Raw genomic sequence first — 14,546 nt, 5'->3', positions numbered from 1 at the left:
GAAGCTACAGCTTGATTCATGGAATCCAGAGCTACACATCCACCTCCAGCCACCTGACAGACACCTCCTCATGGGTGTTCTGGTGGCACCTCCAGTTCCGCACATCCCAATTTGAACGTATTGTGCAATGAGTATGGTCCTCGTCCTGGGCTCCCTGTCTCCACGGTGTGCCACCCCATATGCACAGGCTAGTAGCCTCAGCACCATCACCCCGGGCCCACTCCTCGGCCCCCCAAAAGTGTCAAGCTGCCACATCCTGGGGACAGTTTCATAGCAGCCACCCTGATCCCTTCTCAGTCTCTGGGATAACTCCCACTGAGGTCTCTTAACTTGCTTTGCCACCTCCATGCTCCTCTCCATGAAGTCTCCAGTCCTAGGTATGGGACTCAGCTTCGAAAACCAAGATACAGTCATCCCGCCTCAAAGCAAGCAAACCAAAGGACCCCCAAACATTTCATCCTCATCATAGTAACTAATACTGAGGACTAATTGTGTGTGAGCTCCATGCTCCGTGCTCTGCACACGTTACTGCACGAGATCCTCCCACTCAGCCCTCAGTCCAAAACCAAACAGCCCACCAACATCTGGCCCTCCCTGCCTTGCCCACTTCATCCAGGCTTCTCCCTGGCTTTGCCAGGTGCCGTGTCAACGGTCTTTGTGTTCCCAGGACACATGGCAAGCACTGGCTGTTAAAATGCTTTCTCCTTGGCCCAAGTTTGCTTGACTCCTTTTGGTCATATGATTCTCAGCTCAAATATAAGTTTCACAAAGAAGCCTTGTGTGATGGTCCAATGCTGGCATCTCTCCTAGTATCACAGAACACTAGCACTTGTCACCCCTCTGTCATGACTTTTCTTTGTTTCCTAGTCAGCTCCCTCGGTAGAATGTAGGTTTCTCCAGGACAAAGATCATGTTCAATTTGCTCACCAGTGAGCTGCAGGAGTAGCACAGGGCCACATGATGGGGGGCACTCCATAAACAGGAGATGCATGGTTGAGAGAAGGAATGAATGAAATCACAGTTCCTGGTAAACACTCTGGAAATGGTCACTATCACCAATACCCTAGAGCTCCTGTCTCTAATGTTTATCCTTCCCTGTGACTGGCTCTCTCCAAGCACCCAGGTCTGATGGTGTTAGCATCCCTGCTCAAATTTTCCCCCGAGATCATCAATCCATCACTTTTCTACCTCCTACTACACACCGGGAGCCATGCAGCGGGCTTAAAAAGCATCATCTCAGGTACCCTTAACAGCTACCCCCACGAGGTAGGCCCTCTTCTCCAGGGCTGCATGATGACCTTGGAGGGCACGTTTGCCTTCGTGGGCCCTTCTTCCATAAAGAGATATTTAAAATCATATATTACACAGCATCAGTTGTTTATACCAATTAGATTTGTACAAATATACCCCAGGCTGGTGTCATTATTATACTACTCATTGATATTCTGATTGATAAAGAAATGAAAACATTTTCGTCGGCCCTAGACACTTTTCCCCGAAGTCAGCCCTGCTCTTGGGCCCAGTGGTCAGTTGAGAAAACTGATGCTCCGACGGGGAAGAAAGAGCAGGGCGGAGACCCGAACCCGGGTAAAGAGGGAGTCTGAGTTTAAACTCTTTTTTTTTTTTTTAAGATTTTTATTTATTTATTCATGATTGACATAGAGAGAGAGGCAGAGACACAGGAGGAGGGAGAAGCAGGCTCCATGCAGGGAGCCCGATGTGGGACTCCATCCCAGGACTCCAGGACTGCGCCCTGGGCTAAAGGTTAAACCGCTGAGCCACCCAGGGATCCCCCCAAGTTTAAACTTATCCCAAGCTGAGACCCCTGGGACCCCCCAGGCGGGGGTTGGGTCCTCCCCGGGGCGGGGAGCCAGGAGCGCGCCGCTACCCTCTGAGCCCCGCCCCTCGCAGGGCCCCGCCCCGCCCAGGCCCCGCCCCTTGCCCAGGCCCCGCCCCCGCCAGTTCCCGCCAGGCCCCGGGCGCCTGGAGCCACGACTGAGCTGTGCTCCGCCCCTTCCCCGGCTCCAGGCGCGCGGCCGCGGAGGGGGCGGGGCCGCGGGACCGCGCGTGCGCTCGCCCGCCCCCCCCCCGCCGTGCGCATGCGCCCTGCTCGCGCGCGCTCACGGGAAAGGATGGCGGGGGCCGCGCCGGGCGCCATCATGGACGAGGACTACTTCGGGAGCGCGGCCGAATGGGGCGACGAGGCGGACGGTGGCCAGGTGAGGGGGGGCGCCGGGCGCCCCCGACGAGGACTGTTGGTCTCCGTCGCCGGCGGGCCGGCCCCGCCCCCGCCCCCGCCGCGCCCGGCCCCGCGGTCGCCTGAGTCCAAGCACAGCGTGCCCCGCCCCCTCCCGCCCCGGAGCGCGCCCCCGGGGCCCCCTGCACACCCCTGCGCGGCGGGGGCCGGGCCGGGCGGCTCCTCCCTGGGGTCTGGGCCGCGCAGGTGCCGGCCGCCCTGGGGACCCGAGCGGCCCCGCCGACCACTCCCCGGGGGTCACCCCGCGCCCCGCACCGGCCTTCCGGGGCCCCGACGCGGGGACGGTGCAGTCGCGGAGGAGGACCGAGCTCAGAGCCCCAAGTTTGAACCACCCAAGTCCTTAAGGATCCGAAGCCAGCAGCATCGTTGAGGGGGAAAGCGGAACTCGGGCTTTCCTGCATGTTTGCACACCCACCTTTTCTTCTCAGCGCTTGGGGCCGACCCGGGCCAAGCTGGGGCTCCCCTCGGAGGCCTTGAGGGGCCGGGTGTGGAGGCTGGGGAGGGTCGTCCCTGGCGGGAAAAGCAGACCTGGGGACCCCCGCCCCGCCGCTGTGGCCTGGAAGCTCAACCTGAAGCGGGTGTTCAGGATGCGGCTTCCCAGGTCCCCCCCACCCCAGACCCCAGACCCCAGCGGCTGGCCTGGAGGGGGGCTTGCCGGTTAACGAGCACCCCTGTCGGGTGGAGGAAATGCAGAACCCACGTTCCCATGGGGGCTGTGTTCCTGGAGCCCTAAGGGGCCCTGTGTGGCGGGCCGCTGGGTGGGCGCAGCGCCATGAGGCCTTGGAGGGAACAAGCTCGAAGGCCCGTGATGGCTGCTGACAAGCCTGACTTGTTGAAGAGTTTGGGGCAAGGACTTGGGTGTTTGGAGGCTCCGAGAGCCTGTGCTGCCTCGGTGCCTCCCCCTCTTCCCCCCTTAACTCCTTCCACTCGTGAGACTTTTGGGTGTTAATCTGCTCATTTTGTAAATGAGGAAAGTGCGGCAAAAAGAGCCAGTGACCTGCTCAAGGTTGCAGAACTGGCCAAGGAAAGAATGAGGTGTTCCAGCCCAGGTCGTTTTGTCTCCACTCAAGCTGCTGGACGCCCGACGTGTTCCCCACGCGAGCTTTGTGACGGCTTCGAGCATCCTGTTCCCAACGCCCTAGTGCTGGTCACATTGAGCCTTCAAGTCACAGAGTGTTAAAACTGAGGCACATGGCAGGGCCATCGAGAGCAGCGCCCTCGTTTCATAACCTGATAGTCCGGCTTAAGGCCCTGGTTTATGCAGCGAGGAATGGCGCGGGGCTAGGGAGTTGAGACTGGAGATGAAAGTCTCGACTTTAATCATGATCGAAATTCACCCCCCACTGACCCTGATAGGTTCTCAGCGATGAGAATGGTGGACCAGATGTTCACTTCTTAGAGGAGGAAGTCAAGATAGGTGACTGAAGGGGCGACGTGAGCTGGATTTTGAAAGACAGTGGCAGGGCAATTTGGGAGACGCATTCTGTTCACTTGATGCCATGTTACTGGATTTGAGAGGCAGGAAGTTGTGTAAAGAGGCTACAGTGATATTAAATCCATGTGGTAGAAGCTAAGAGCCACATTGAAAGGCAAGTAGTTTAGTCTGGCTTCAGCTTGTCAATGGGGACTGGCCAGGTGAACGAGTGAAAGGTTGAGTCGTGCTGGAGCTGGGAGATCTCTGAGGGAGACTGGAAACTTTAAGCAAGAGAGATATATCAGGTTTGTGGTTTACGAAGACCATTGTGGCATCCGTTGTGGAAGACACTTGAAAGGAAGGAATGAAACTGAGCCGTTAGGGACGTATTGCTACTGCAGGCAATTCACAAAATAAGGAATGGTGAAGATGGAAAGAAGGGCCAGATTGGATGTCTGTGTGGGAGACAGAATTGGTGGGTCTTTCTGATGGGGTGTGGGGGTGGGGTGAGGGAGCAGAACTTGAGGATGACTCCTGGCTTTGTGGGTTTGGGGTAACAGGTAGATGATGGAATTCTTTACTAATGAGTTTGGAGAACTAGTGGACATCCGGATGGAAATGAGAGTAGACTGCTGACACTCCGAGCCTGGAGCCCAAGAGAGAGATCCAGGCTAAATTCTAGATTTATGAACAGGGAGGTGGCATTACCCAAGAGAAGATGTAGAAGAGAACAGGGCCCAGGGCAGAAGCCCGAGAATACAGACACAAGGATGAGTCTCAGGGTAAAGGCCAGCCTTCCCTCACAGCCTTGCTTAAGGCTCGCCACACAAGTAAGGTGTGAGAGAAGGACGCCCCAGGCTCCAGAGAAGGAATCAGTGTCCAGAGCACTGCCTGCAGAATGTTAGTCTAGACCAGGAGTAGGCAGGCTTTTCTGGAAAGGGCCAGATAGTAAACATGTTAGGCCCTGCAGGTCCCTGTCACAACTGCTTTACTCTCCCATTGCAGGGGGAAGGCAGCCAGAGACCATACGTACAATTAAAAAAAAAAAATTAATGGGTATGGCTGGGCTCCAATAAAACTTTATTTACAAAAACAGAAGGATGGGGTGGGGGGGAATAGGTGATGGGCACTGAGGGGGACACTTGACGGGATGAGCACTGGGTGTTTTTCTGTATGTTGATAAATTGAACACCAATAAAAATTAATTTATTAAAAAAAAAAAAAAACAAAACAAAAACAGAAGGACTGGATTTGGCCCTGAGCCATGGTTTGCTGTTCCTGGTCCAGGTCTTACCCCATCATGTTAGTCGCATGGAGGTTGGTCTCCTAGTTTGTGAAGTCCTTCGGCAGAAAAAGCCATTATCTTGTCATATGCCTTAGGTTTCCTGGTGACAAGTACAGGGCTCAGTTAGAGTAAGCACTTAAAGCATCTGCTTGTTAGCTGGGATGACAGCATTCACGCTGGACAGACGTTAATGTCATCACATCATCATCCTGCTGTGTTCTTGGATTCAGTGACTTGCCCAAGGTCGTTTCCACCCAGCACAGGGACTAGTATCTAGCCAGGCCTGCTGATTTAAGACAAGTCCGTGATCATCACTTGCTAACAGCATATTGATAGCTTATGCTTTCAGGAGTCACTGCATCAGTGTATGTTGGAGGAAAGCATTAAATGGCACATATGAAATAGTAGTTATGAAAACAATAATAACTAGTATCTATTGAACTCTTATTAACTGACAGGTACTCTGCTTGGTTCTTCCAGAAATTATAGAGTCCTTACAACAGACAGATGGAGCAGTCACTATTGTTATCTTTACTAGAGGAGGCAATGGCCACGCTGAGAGCCTAGTGTGCCACAGTGGAGGCACGATACAAGCCCACTTGCTATGGTGCTGGATTCCATTTTCTTAGCCACCCATTACTTGCCCAGCCCACTTCATGAGACTTATGAAAGTCAAGGAAACAATGTGTGGGGGACACTTTAGGAAAGGACAGGGTCATACAGATTTAAGGTAAGATTACAGGATACTTCTATTAATGAAAAAATAGTGTGCCTCTTTCTATCCCCAGCAGGAGGATGATTATGGAGAGGGAGAAGATGACGCAGAGGTCCAGCAAGAATGCCTACATAAGTTTTCTACCCGGGATTATATAATGGAGCCCTCCATCTTTAACACTCTGAAGAGGTGTGTGAGAAAAGTCATTTGTATTTGGAGGAGGCTGGGGGTAACTTAGGGATAGTTTGTAATGGATCCAGAGGATGGTCTGCAAAAGTGAGAATAATGTGGTTTTGGAATGGGAGGCTTCTAGTGCCCCGCTTCCCTTTAAAAACCTTAATATCCTAGCTATCCTGTCATTGATGGATAGGCATTGATGGATGCCTGTCTATATTCATTTGCGTGCCATAGCTTTTCTGTTACTTTTTCTTTCTTTTTTTTTTTTTTTCTTTTTCCTGTTACTTTTTCTAGGTATTTTCAGGCAGGTGGTTCTCCGGAGAATGTTATCCAGCTCTTATCTGAAAACTACACTGCCGTGGCCCAGACTGTCAACCTGCTGGCTGAGTGGCTCATTCAGACAGGTGCTTTGTGGGTGGCTTGTCACTCCCCCTCCTCCCACCTTTTTAATAGACCTTTGGATCATTATAATTCTGATAAATTGGAAAGGTCTTGTTTGTTTTCCTGGTTTTTAAGACTTCTGTAAGTAGGAACTGAACTTCTTACCCATCTTCGTCTGCTTGATTCTTATCTTTGATTCAATAATTGAGGTTTACAGATAGCCTGCAAATGTGATTCTTATTGAGCTGTTTGCCCTACCCTGTTGTAGAATTATAGGATTATATAGTATATGTTCAATGTGACATTTTTAAGAGATCTCTTATAGCAAGAAGTAATTGATGGATAATTTAGGACTGGGCATGATTATGGCTTTTAGCTAACATGATCAAAGTAGAGCCTGTAAGTCCACTGAGCTGGGTATGGATGACATGATGGAGCGGGCACTGCCCAGAAGGCAGCAGGTTCATTGCTACCACAGCACTTAGAGACAGTGTGCCTCTCGTGACTGGCATCTGCTCTCTTCCACCCAGTCAGTATGTTTTTCCATCTTCCTGCCTGTTCATGGTGGCAGTTTCTCCTTGTCCTAACTGGGCCTTCCGAGATGCCACTGTCCTTTGCAAGTAGGCAGACATCCTTGTGCGTTCTGCTCTGAGCTCCATTTAGAGTCTTACCCCTGAATATAAATGGTAATAAATAAATGGCAATAAATGGTAATTTTTATGAGAAGTCCCAAATTCCAAGCGGTCAGAAACAATCCTGTGGTCTCTGGTTCACATGTGGACTCTGGCCCTGTCTGCATTTCCTACAACTTGTTGAGGGTTCGCGTGTTCCCATCTGCCTGTTTTCATTTTCTTTCAGGTGTTGAGCCAGTACAGGTTCAGGAAACTGTGGAAAATCATTTGAAGAGTTTACTGATCAAACATTTCGATCCTCGCAAAGCAGATTCTATTTTTACTGAAGAAGGAGAGGTGAGATGTCTGTCTTCTGTCTCTAATACCGGGTCCTAGGATCTTTTGTTCCCTCCACATGAATAGTGGGAATGTGGGGTGTTGTGCGAGTGATGTAAAGAGTTGGGTCCTAAAATCAGGGTGTGGGACGAGTTGCCTTAAGTCAGAACTGCCCTTTAAATGCTCCGTGTGGTGTAGTCAGCTCTTGCGTGCCGAGAGGTGCACAGCTGGGAAGAGGAATAGCAGACTCACACCTCCCGTTTCCTGCTGACTCTGGAGCGCAGGCTCTGTGAGTGGAGTGCTCTAGTCATCTGGGCGCCCTAGGAAGCAGATGCCAAGATGGGATTCTCTGTGCTGGAGAGGATGGCGGACATGCCTGTGAGAAGACCAGCGGGGCCCAGAGAGTCGTGATGCACATGTGGCCCCTAAGGCAGGATGGAGGCAAGGAAGGTTGGAAATGAAGAGCCCTAGGCGACAGTGCAGTTTTCAGAAAGTTTCTGCAGAGTCGGGGCATCTTCAAGCCACAGTTGACTGTCACTGAGCCCCATGTCTCCTGGGGCAGGCCTGCCTGAGGATCCCTGCCGCCCTCATTTGGTGGCTGGGAGTATCCAGTGGGAAGCCTGGCCTTGGCACAAATGGGAGGTAGACTCAGAGTTGGCCCTTGGGTCTATCAGTCAACAGGAGGGGAGCCACCCCCCATGGTGATGGACTAAACCACTGTGCTGTCCAATGGCCTTTTTCTCCTGCTGAGGGCCCGCAGCTGATGGAATGGGCATTACTTGTGTGTGTGCCACAGCCCCACTCCACATGCTTGCCTAGATTCTCGCATGTCTCCCAGAAACGCCTTCCAATATGCTCTTGTGTGTGGTAGAGTCTTCCAGAAGCTCTGAGTAGGCCTTCAGGGCTTCGGCACTGCCACTCAGCCACCCGTGTGGCACCACCAACTCTGGGTCAGCTTCCTCTGCTGGGACTCAGGGCTGTAGTTAGATGCTCTCAGGGACTCTTCCAGCTGGAATATCCAGTGATTGTTTATACAATATCATCTTCACTTAAGCTCGAGCTAGGCCTTTTATCTTGCCGTCTGTTTGTTTATTGGCAGACCCCAGCTTGGCTTGAACAAATGATTGCACACACCACGTGGAGAGATCTTTTTTATAAACTGGCTGAAGCCCATCCAGACTGTTTGATGCTTAACTTCACTGTTAAGGTAGGAAGAGTACTAGAGTCACAGAAAAGATAAAAAAAGTGTTGATGAACAAGAGTTATTTTGGGTTGGTTGAGAGGTGGTCTTTCTTCTGCAAGATCATATTTGCTTTTTGGCAAAGGTCTCCATCACTTCACTAAGTCTGAACAATAGGAGAGAAAAGCATAGAATATGTATCTGTGGGTTTTTTTTTTTATGATTTTATTTTAGGGGCGCCTGGGTGGCCCATTCGGTGAAGCATCTGCCTTTGGCTCAGGTCATGATCCCAGGGTCCTGGGATCAAGCCCCATGTCAGGCGCCCCGCTCAATGGGGAGCCTGCTTCTCTTTCTCCCTTCTGTTTTCCTTGTTCATGCTCTTTCTCTCTCTGTCAAATAAACAAAATAGTCAAAACATTTTTTTAAATTTTAAAAGATTTTATTTTTAAGTAATCTCCACACCCAGTGTGGGGCTCGAACTTATAACCCCAAGATCAAGAGTCACATGCTCCACTGACTGAGCCAGTCAGGCGCCCCCATATCTGTGTTTTTGGATCAACATGAACTATGTTTTAGAATTTGGCAAGAACATATTTATAGAATTTGTTGTGTGCCGAGAGGAATCTTTAAGATTCCTGGTTTGGGGCGCCTGGCTGGCTCAGTTGGAGCATGCGACTCTTGATCTCAGGGTCATGAGTTCAAGCCCCACATTGGGCACAGAGATTACTTTAAAAAAAAAAAAAAAAAGAATGTCTGGTTTGTCTCTTTCATGTGACACATGAAGAAACCAAGATGGGATGGTTAGCCTGGGCCACAGACCGAGTTAGTGGCAAGGCAGGGATCAGAATAAAGGTTTGAGACCTGAGACCAGTGCTTGCTTGTCCCACCTTACCACAAACACTGATGACAAGCCAACTTTCTATGAAATGTGTGGTTACCACCTGTTGACACTTTGTCTGGTTTCTTGTGTTTGTATTGTAGCTTATTTCTGATGCAGGGTACCAAGGGGAGATTACCAGCGTGTCCACAGCCTGCCAGCAGTTGGAAGTGTTTTCTAGAGTACTCCGTACCTCTTTAGCTACGATTTTGGATGGAGGAGAGGAAAACCTGGAAAAAAATCTCCCTGAGTTTGCTGTAAGTTCTTTATCTTGAATGTCTCAGAAAGAAGCTGCTTTAGGTTGTGCATATTCAAACTTGAAATGCTTCTTCCATGTAGATAATATCCAGGTCAGAAGGCCTGTTCCAGCATAATAACTTACATGCAGAAAAGAGTGGGGGTCTGGCTCTTTTTGTCAACACTTGTCATTGCTGCCATCTTGAAACCCCAAACTCTCTCCCCGTGCAATTTTTCAGAAGATGGTGTGCCATGGGGAGCACACGTACCTGTTTGCCCAGGCCATGATGTCTGTGCTGGCCCAAGAAGAGCAAGGCGGCTCTGCCGTGCGCAGGATTGCTCAGGAAGTGCAGCGCTTTGCCCAGGAGAAGTGAGAGGCGGTTTTTTTTTTTTTTTTTTTTTTTTACTTGCCCTAGTCCTAATGAAGTTCTCTCTGCGAAATTCTCTCTCCACTTCCTTGGCCCTTTCTCCACAACCAGAGACTCTAGGTCCTCCCGTTTTGACAGATAACTTCCTTTTACCTAGTAGAGCTGGGAAAAAAGTCAGGGTAATTTTAAATTAGAGAGCTTGCTTTCTGAAGTTTGGCTTTGATGAGTATTTTGTAAAGTAATTGATTATTGTTCAAGTATTTGTGAACCTATATTTTCATGTATTAGGACTCGTCAATAGCAAATAATAGTAGTTCTGAAACAGTACCCCGTAGTCTAGTTGTTGTGTCATCGTCCATATCATACAGAACAAAATGAGCCCTTTTGAGCATTCTTCTCCACTAATGGAATCTTAATAATACATTAAAAGTGTGTGGCTCCTTTTGGAAAGTCTGCAAGCCGCATCCAGTCACTCTTTCCCAGTTAGCTATACATGCTGTTTTCATAGATCTGTCAGGGTCCCAGCAAATGACAGTAACATGAAAAACAAAGGGACCCAGATAGTCCCAAGTGTTAGGTTTGAAAAAGGAAGGAGAGAGACAGAGGAGGAAGGAGAGGACAGGGCAGGGTGCCACCTTCTTAACAATGGGAAATATGCTTTTTTTCATCAAGGGGTCATGATGCCAGTCAGATCACATTAGCCCTGGGCACCGCTGCCTCCTACCCCAGGGCTTGTCAGGCCCTTGGGGCTATGCTGTCCAAAGGAGCCCTGAATCCGGCCGACATCACAGTCCTGTTCAAGATGTTCACAAGCATGGACCCACCTCCTGTTGAACTCGTAAGTTGCTTTCATTTTGCTAATAAGGCAGGACACCCTCCATGCTGATGAGAAGGGTTTTTCAAAAGACTGTGTTTCTCTGAAGTCACTGAGTACAGATCTGTGTTGCAATGTTTCTGGCCTTCTCCTCTTTCTCATCCCGTCCTCAGCCCTCACACACACTGGGACATCTGCCGGGCTGAGCGCTGGAGGGCGGATGTGAGTGGGCATGCCCTCACTCCTGCCCTAAGAGTATGTGGGCCTTCCTGACATCCCTTCTGTGCATTCCTTTCCCATGATGCTGTGCGTCTCCTCAGATCCGGGTGCCGGCCTTCCTGGACCTGTTCATGCAGTCGCTCTTTAAACCGGGGGCCAGAATCAACCAGGACCACAAGCACAAATACATTCATATCTTGGCCTACGCGGCAAGCGTGGTTGAAACCTGGAAGAAGGTACTCCCCGTTCTGAGAATCCGTGGGCTTTTAGGCAGACAGGGAACCTCCTCTTTCTGGTAGTATTTGGGAATTTTGGCTGCAGGAAGTCATGAGCCCAACTAGTGTCAAAAATACCCTTTCTAGTGTTCATGCATGCTAAATCTCTCAAGGAAATGTGCATGGGGGTCTGTGTATACTTCTTCAAACTGGAATTGAAAGTGCAGCTAGAGAAACCAAACAGGTCTCGCTCAGCACCAGGCCCAGTCTCGCTGACTGGGGGTGGTGCTAGCTGAGTCCCAGGGATGGGGAGGGTTTGCAGGGAGGGGTGGTCGGTAGCAGATCACCCCCACCCTGCAAGGCTGCACACGCTGTCGAGATTCACAGATGTGTGTTTATATGTATGTGCTCAGAACAAGCGTGTGGGCATCAACAAGGACGAACTGAAGTCAACGTCAAAAGCCGTGGAGACCGTGCATAACTTGTGCTGTAACGAGAACAAAGGGGCCTCTGAACTAGTGGCAGAGCTGAGCACACTTTATCAGTGTATCAGGTGAGCCAAAGAAAGCTACTTAATCTTTCTGAGTTATTTTATTAAAAGCCAGAAAAAAAAAATAGGGTCACTTAGGTGGCTCAGTTGGTTAGATGTCTGCCTTCGGCTCAGCTCATGATCCCAGAGTCTGGGACCAGCCCCGCATCAGGCTCTCTGCTCAGCGGGGAACCTGCTTTTCCCTCTCCCTCTGCCCCTTGCCCATGCTTATGCTCTCGCTCGCTCTCAAATAAATAGAATGTTTAAGGGAAAAAAAGATGAAAAAAATACATAACAAAAGCTTCAGAGATACTGAGTTTATGTTTTCTTTCTAAAATATATATAGAGGGATGCCTGGGTGGTTGAGCGTCTGCCCTAGGCTCAGGGCATGATCCTGCGATCCCGGGATCGAGTCCCACATTGGGCTCCCCGCAGGGAGCCTGCTTCTCCCTCTGCCCATGTCTCTGCCTCTCTCTGTCTGTGTCTCTCATGAGTAAACAAAACAAAACACCCACATCCAAAATGTATATAGAGAACTTTAAACTTTCAGCAGCATGAGTAATTTTCAGGCGCTTACCTGCCAGAAATCTGTTCATAAATAAGCCCAAGAAAAAGGAAGAACAACCAGAATTTCAAAAGCTGCTTTGAAGGAAAGGGTCTCTTTCCAGTACACGTCAGGCCGACAAGGTATTGCTTAGATGGAAATGACTTGTGACCATAGCTGTGGTATGAACACACACGTCCGTTAAGAAAGCTTACAGGCAGGTGATCTTGGGCGTTCCAGTCTCTCCCCTGTTAATTTGCACTCAGGACAAGGAAGGGGCTTGCTAAAAAGGACATCAGCCAGTCTAGGCTCCCTGAGTGTTCTGCATCGTGATCTTGTCCTTCTAAACCAATGAAGTAGTTTAAGGTAGGCCAGCCACGGAGTCTGGGTTCTTGTACGACACGTGGAGAGGATGCTGGCCTCCTCAGACTGTCTCAGGCAAGCATCTCCCTGGCAGAGCATGTTGGGAGTGACTTGCTGGGATAGGTGGAGCAGCGGTGGCTTTTTAAACCTTCCGAACTGTTTAGTGCGGTGTTTTGTCAGCTTCATGTAAAGGAAGCACTGCGCCTTACTCTTACGTGCAGGTTTCCGGTGGTGGCAATGGGTGTGCTGAAGTGGGTGGACTGGACTGTGTCGGAGCCGAGGTACTTCCAGCTGCAGACCGACCACACCCCCGTGCACCTGGCCTTGCTGGACGAGGTAGGAGGGCCTCGGGGCACGGATGGTGCTGCTCATCTGTCCTGCCAGGACAGCCGTCACCCGCGGCAGGAGCTGCTCGGTACAGGGCTGGTTACTTTCTATCCTCAGTGAGGATGTTCCTTTTAAGAACTAGTTTTGTTGGCTCCATAGACTTCCAACTTTTAGCAAGTGTTTTTCAAAGGCTGAGGAATGGCACAGAAGCTGAAGGGCTGAGTGCTGAGGGCTGCCATCGTCGGCGACCTGTGACCGTGATGGCGGTCCCCCGCACCGCGGTGAGCCCAGAGATCCAGCCGTGCTCAGTGCGGCTCCCTCTGGCATGTTTGTAGATCAGCACCTGCCACCAGCTCCTGCACCCCCAGGTCCTGCAGCTGCTGGTTAAGCTTTTTGAGACTGAGCACTCCCAGCTGGACGTGATGGAGCAGGTGAGCAGGTGGCCCATGGGGTTGTGGAGGCTGGTGGGGAGGACCCGCTGTAACAGGTCTGCCCCCCCCCCCCCCCCCCCCCACAGCTCGAGTTGAAGAAGACCCTGTTGGACAGGATGGTTCACCTGCTGAGTCGAGGTTATGTACTTCCTGTTGTCAGTTACATCCGAAAGTGTCTGGAGAAGCTGGACACTGACATTTCACTCATTCGCTATTTTGTAACCGAGGTCAGCAATACACCATTTGTTTCATGTTTCATACTCTTAACACTAGTGGTGCCTTTTGGCTTAAGTTTAGTTCAGTTTGTACCTAACCCTAAGAACTGTGCTTTCTGATAATCGCGGTGACGGCAGTGATTAGTTTCCCAAGCACCTCCCTGCTGCAGGAGCCATATTCTGTGTTTTACCTACATAACCACCTGGGTGTCTTAGTGTTGGAGACGCGTGTGGTCACGGGGAGGGGGAGGGAGGGTTCTCCAGACTGATTGCCATCTCGTCACATGTTGGCGGGATGCCGCCCGCAGGCTGTGCGGGGAGTGACCTGGTCTTCTCTCCCCCAGGTACTAGATGTCATTGCTCCTCCGTACACGTCTGATTTTGTGCAGCTTTTCCTCCCCATCTTGGAAAATGACAGCATCGCTGGCACCATTAAAACAGAAGGAGAACATGACCCTGTGACAGAATTTATAGGTAGGATTGATGCACATGCCCCTCTGCTACAACCTTAAGCGTCATCAGTCACCTCCTGTTTCTAACCCGCGGCCGATTTTCCTTGTTGTAAAAGCTCACTGCAAGTCCAACTTCATCCTGGTGAACTGAGAGCATCCGTCAGAGCTGACACAGAACATTCCAGAGACCAGCTGTGGGAAAGCCTTCCCAGAAGCTCCTGCTTGAAGAGGCCCCGTCAGCGTCCTGGGACTTGGGCTCTGGTGGGAGGAGGGGCTGTGGGTAGTGCCGCTAGTGCAGCTACCATGTGTCCATCTCCTTGGAGTCAGGGCTGCCCTGCACCCTGTGGCCATGTCCTCCCCCCACCTCCATCCCCCAGCACAGGATCTGGGTCCCCCACACACACACAGAGGCGGGGAGCTCAGAACCTGAGACTTGTAGGTGAACCACCTTCCAAGGTGACTTTTCTTACAAGAGCCCGGTTGGTGATATTTTATTGTCATTGTTTTAATTTTCCAAGAATAAATTTAAAAACCTTTCTGCTGGATTGGAAGGTGTTGATGCTGGTGGTGGTTTTCTCGTGTGTAAATGAGGCACACCC

General features: G+C 50.7%; 1 protein-coding gene across 3 annotated transcripts; it reads left to right on the top strand.

The window, feature by feature from the left end:
* The first annotated feature begins 2,069 nt into the window (after positions 1 to 2,069).
* NELFCD (negative elongation factor complex member C/D) lies at positions 2,070 to 14,492 on the top strand. Of its 3 annotated transcripts, none has more exons than XM_041732889.1 (15): positions 2,070 to 2,219; positions 5,745 to 5,860; positions 6,143 to 6,252; positions 7,088 to 7,197; positions 8,276 to 8,383; positions 9,338 to 9,490; positions 9,710 to 9,840; positions 10,511 to 10,676; positions 10,973 to 11,107; positions 11,500 to 11,639; positions 12,744 to 12,858; positions 13,185 to 13,280; positions 13,367 to 13,507; positions 13,840 to 13,969; positions 14,064 to 14,492. In XM_041732889.1, exons 1-15 carry the CDS (start codon positions 2,100 to 2,102, stop codon positions 14,096 to 14,098), a joined length of 1,806 nt encoding a protein of 601 aa, XP_041588823.1. In that variant the 5' UTR covers positions 2,070 to 2,099; the 3' UTR covers positions 14,099 to 14,492. The 3 variants fall into 3 exon arrangements, with proteins under 3 accessions (XP_041588823.1, XP_041588824.1, XP_041588822.1); XM_041732890.1 differs by having other exon boundaries at positions 2,108 to 2,219; positions 5,748 to 5,860; XM_041732888.1 differs by having other exon boundaries at positions 2,116 to 2,219; positions 5,724 to 5,860.
* Positions 14,493 to 14,546: the final 54 nt, after the last annotated feature.

The sequence above is a fragment of the Vulpes lagopus genome, chromosome 18 (assembly GCF_018345385.1).
Source record: "Vulpes lagopus strain Blue_001 chromosome 18, ASM1834538v1, whole genome shotgun sequence".
In the NCBI taxonomy this organism is placed as follows: domain Eukaryota; kingdom Metazoa; phylum Chordata; class Mammalia; order Carnivora; family Canidae; genus Vulpes; species Vulpes lagopus.
The sequence above is the reverse complement of the archived record's forward strand: the minus strand, read 5'-3'. Positions and strand labels throughout refer to the sequence as shown.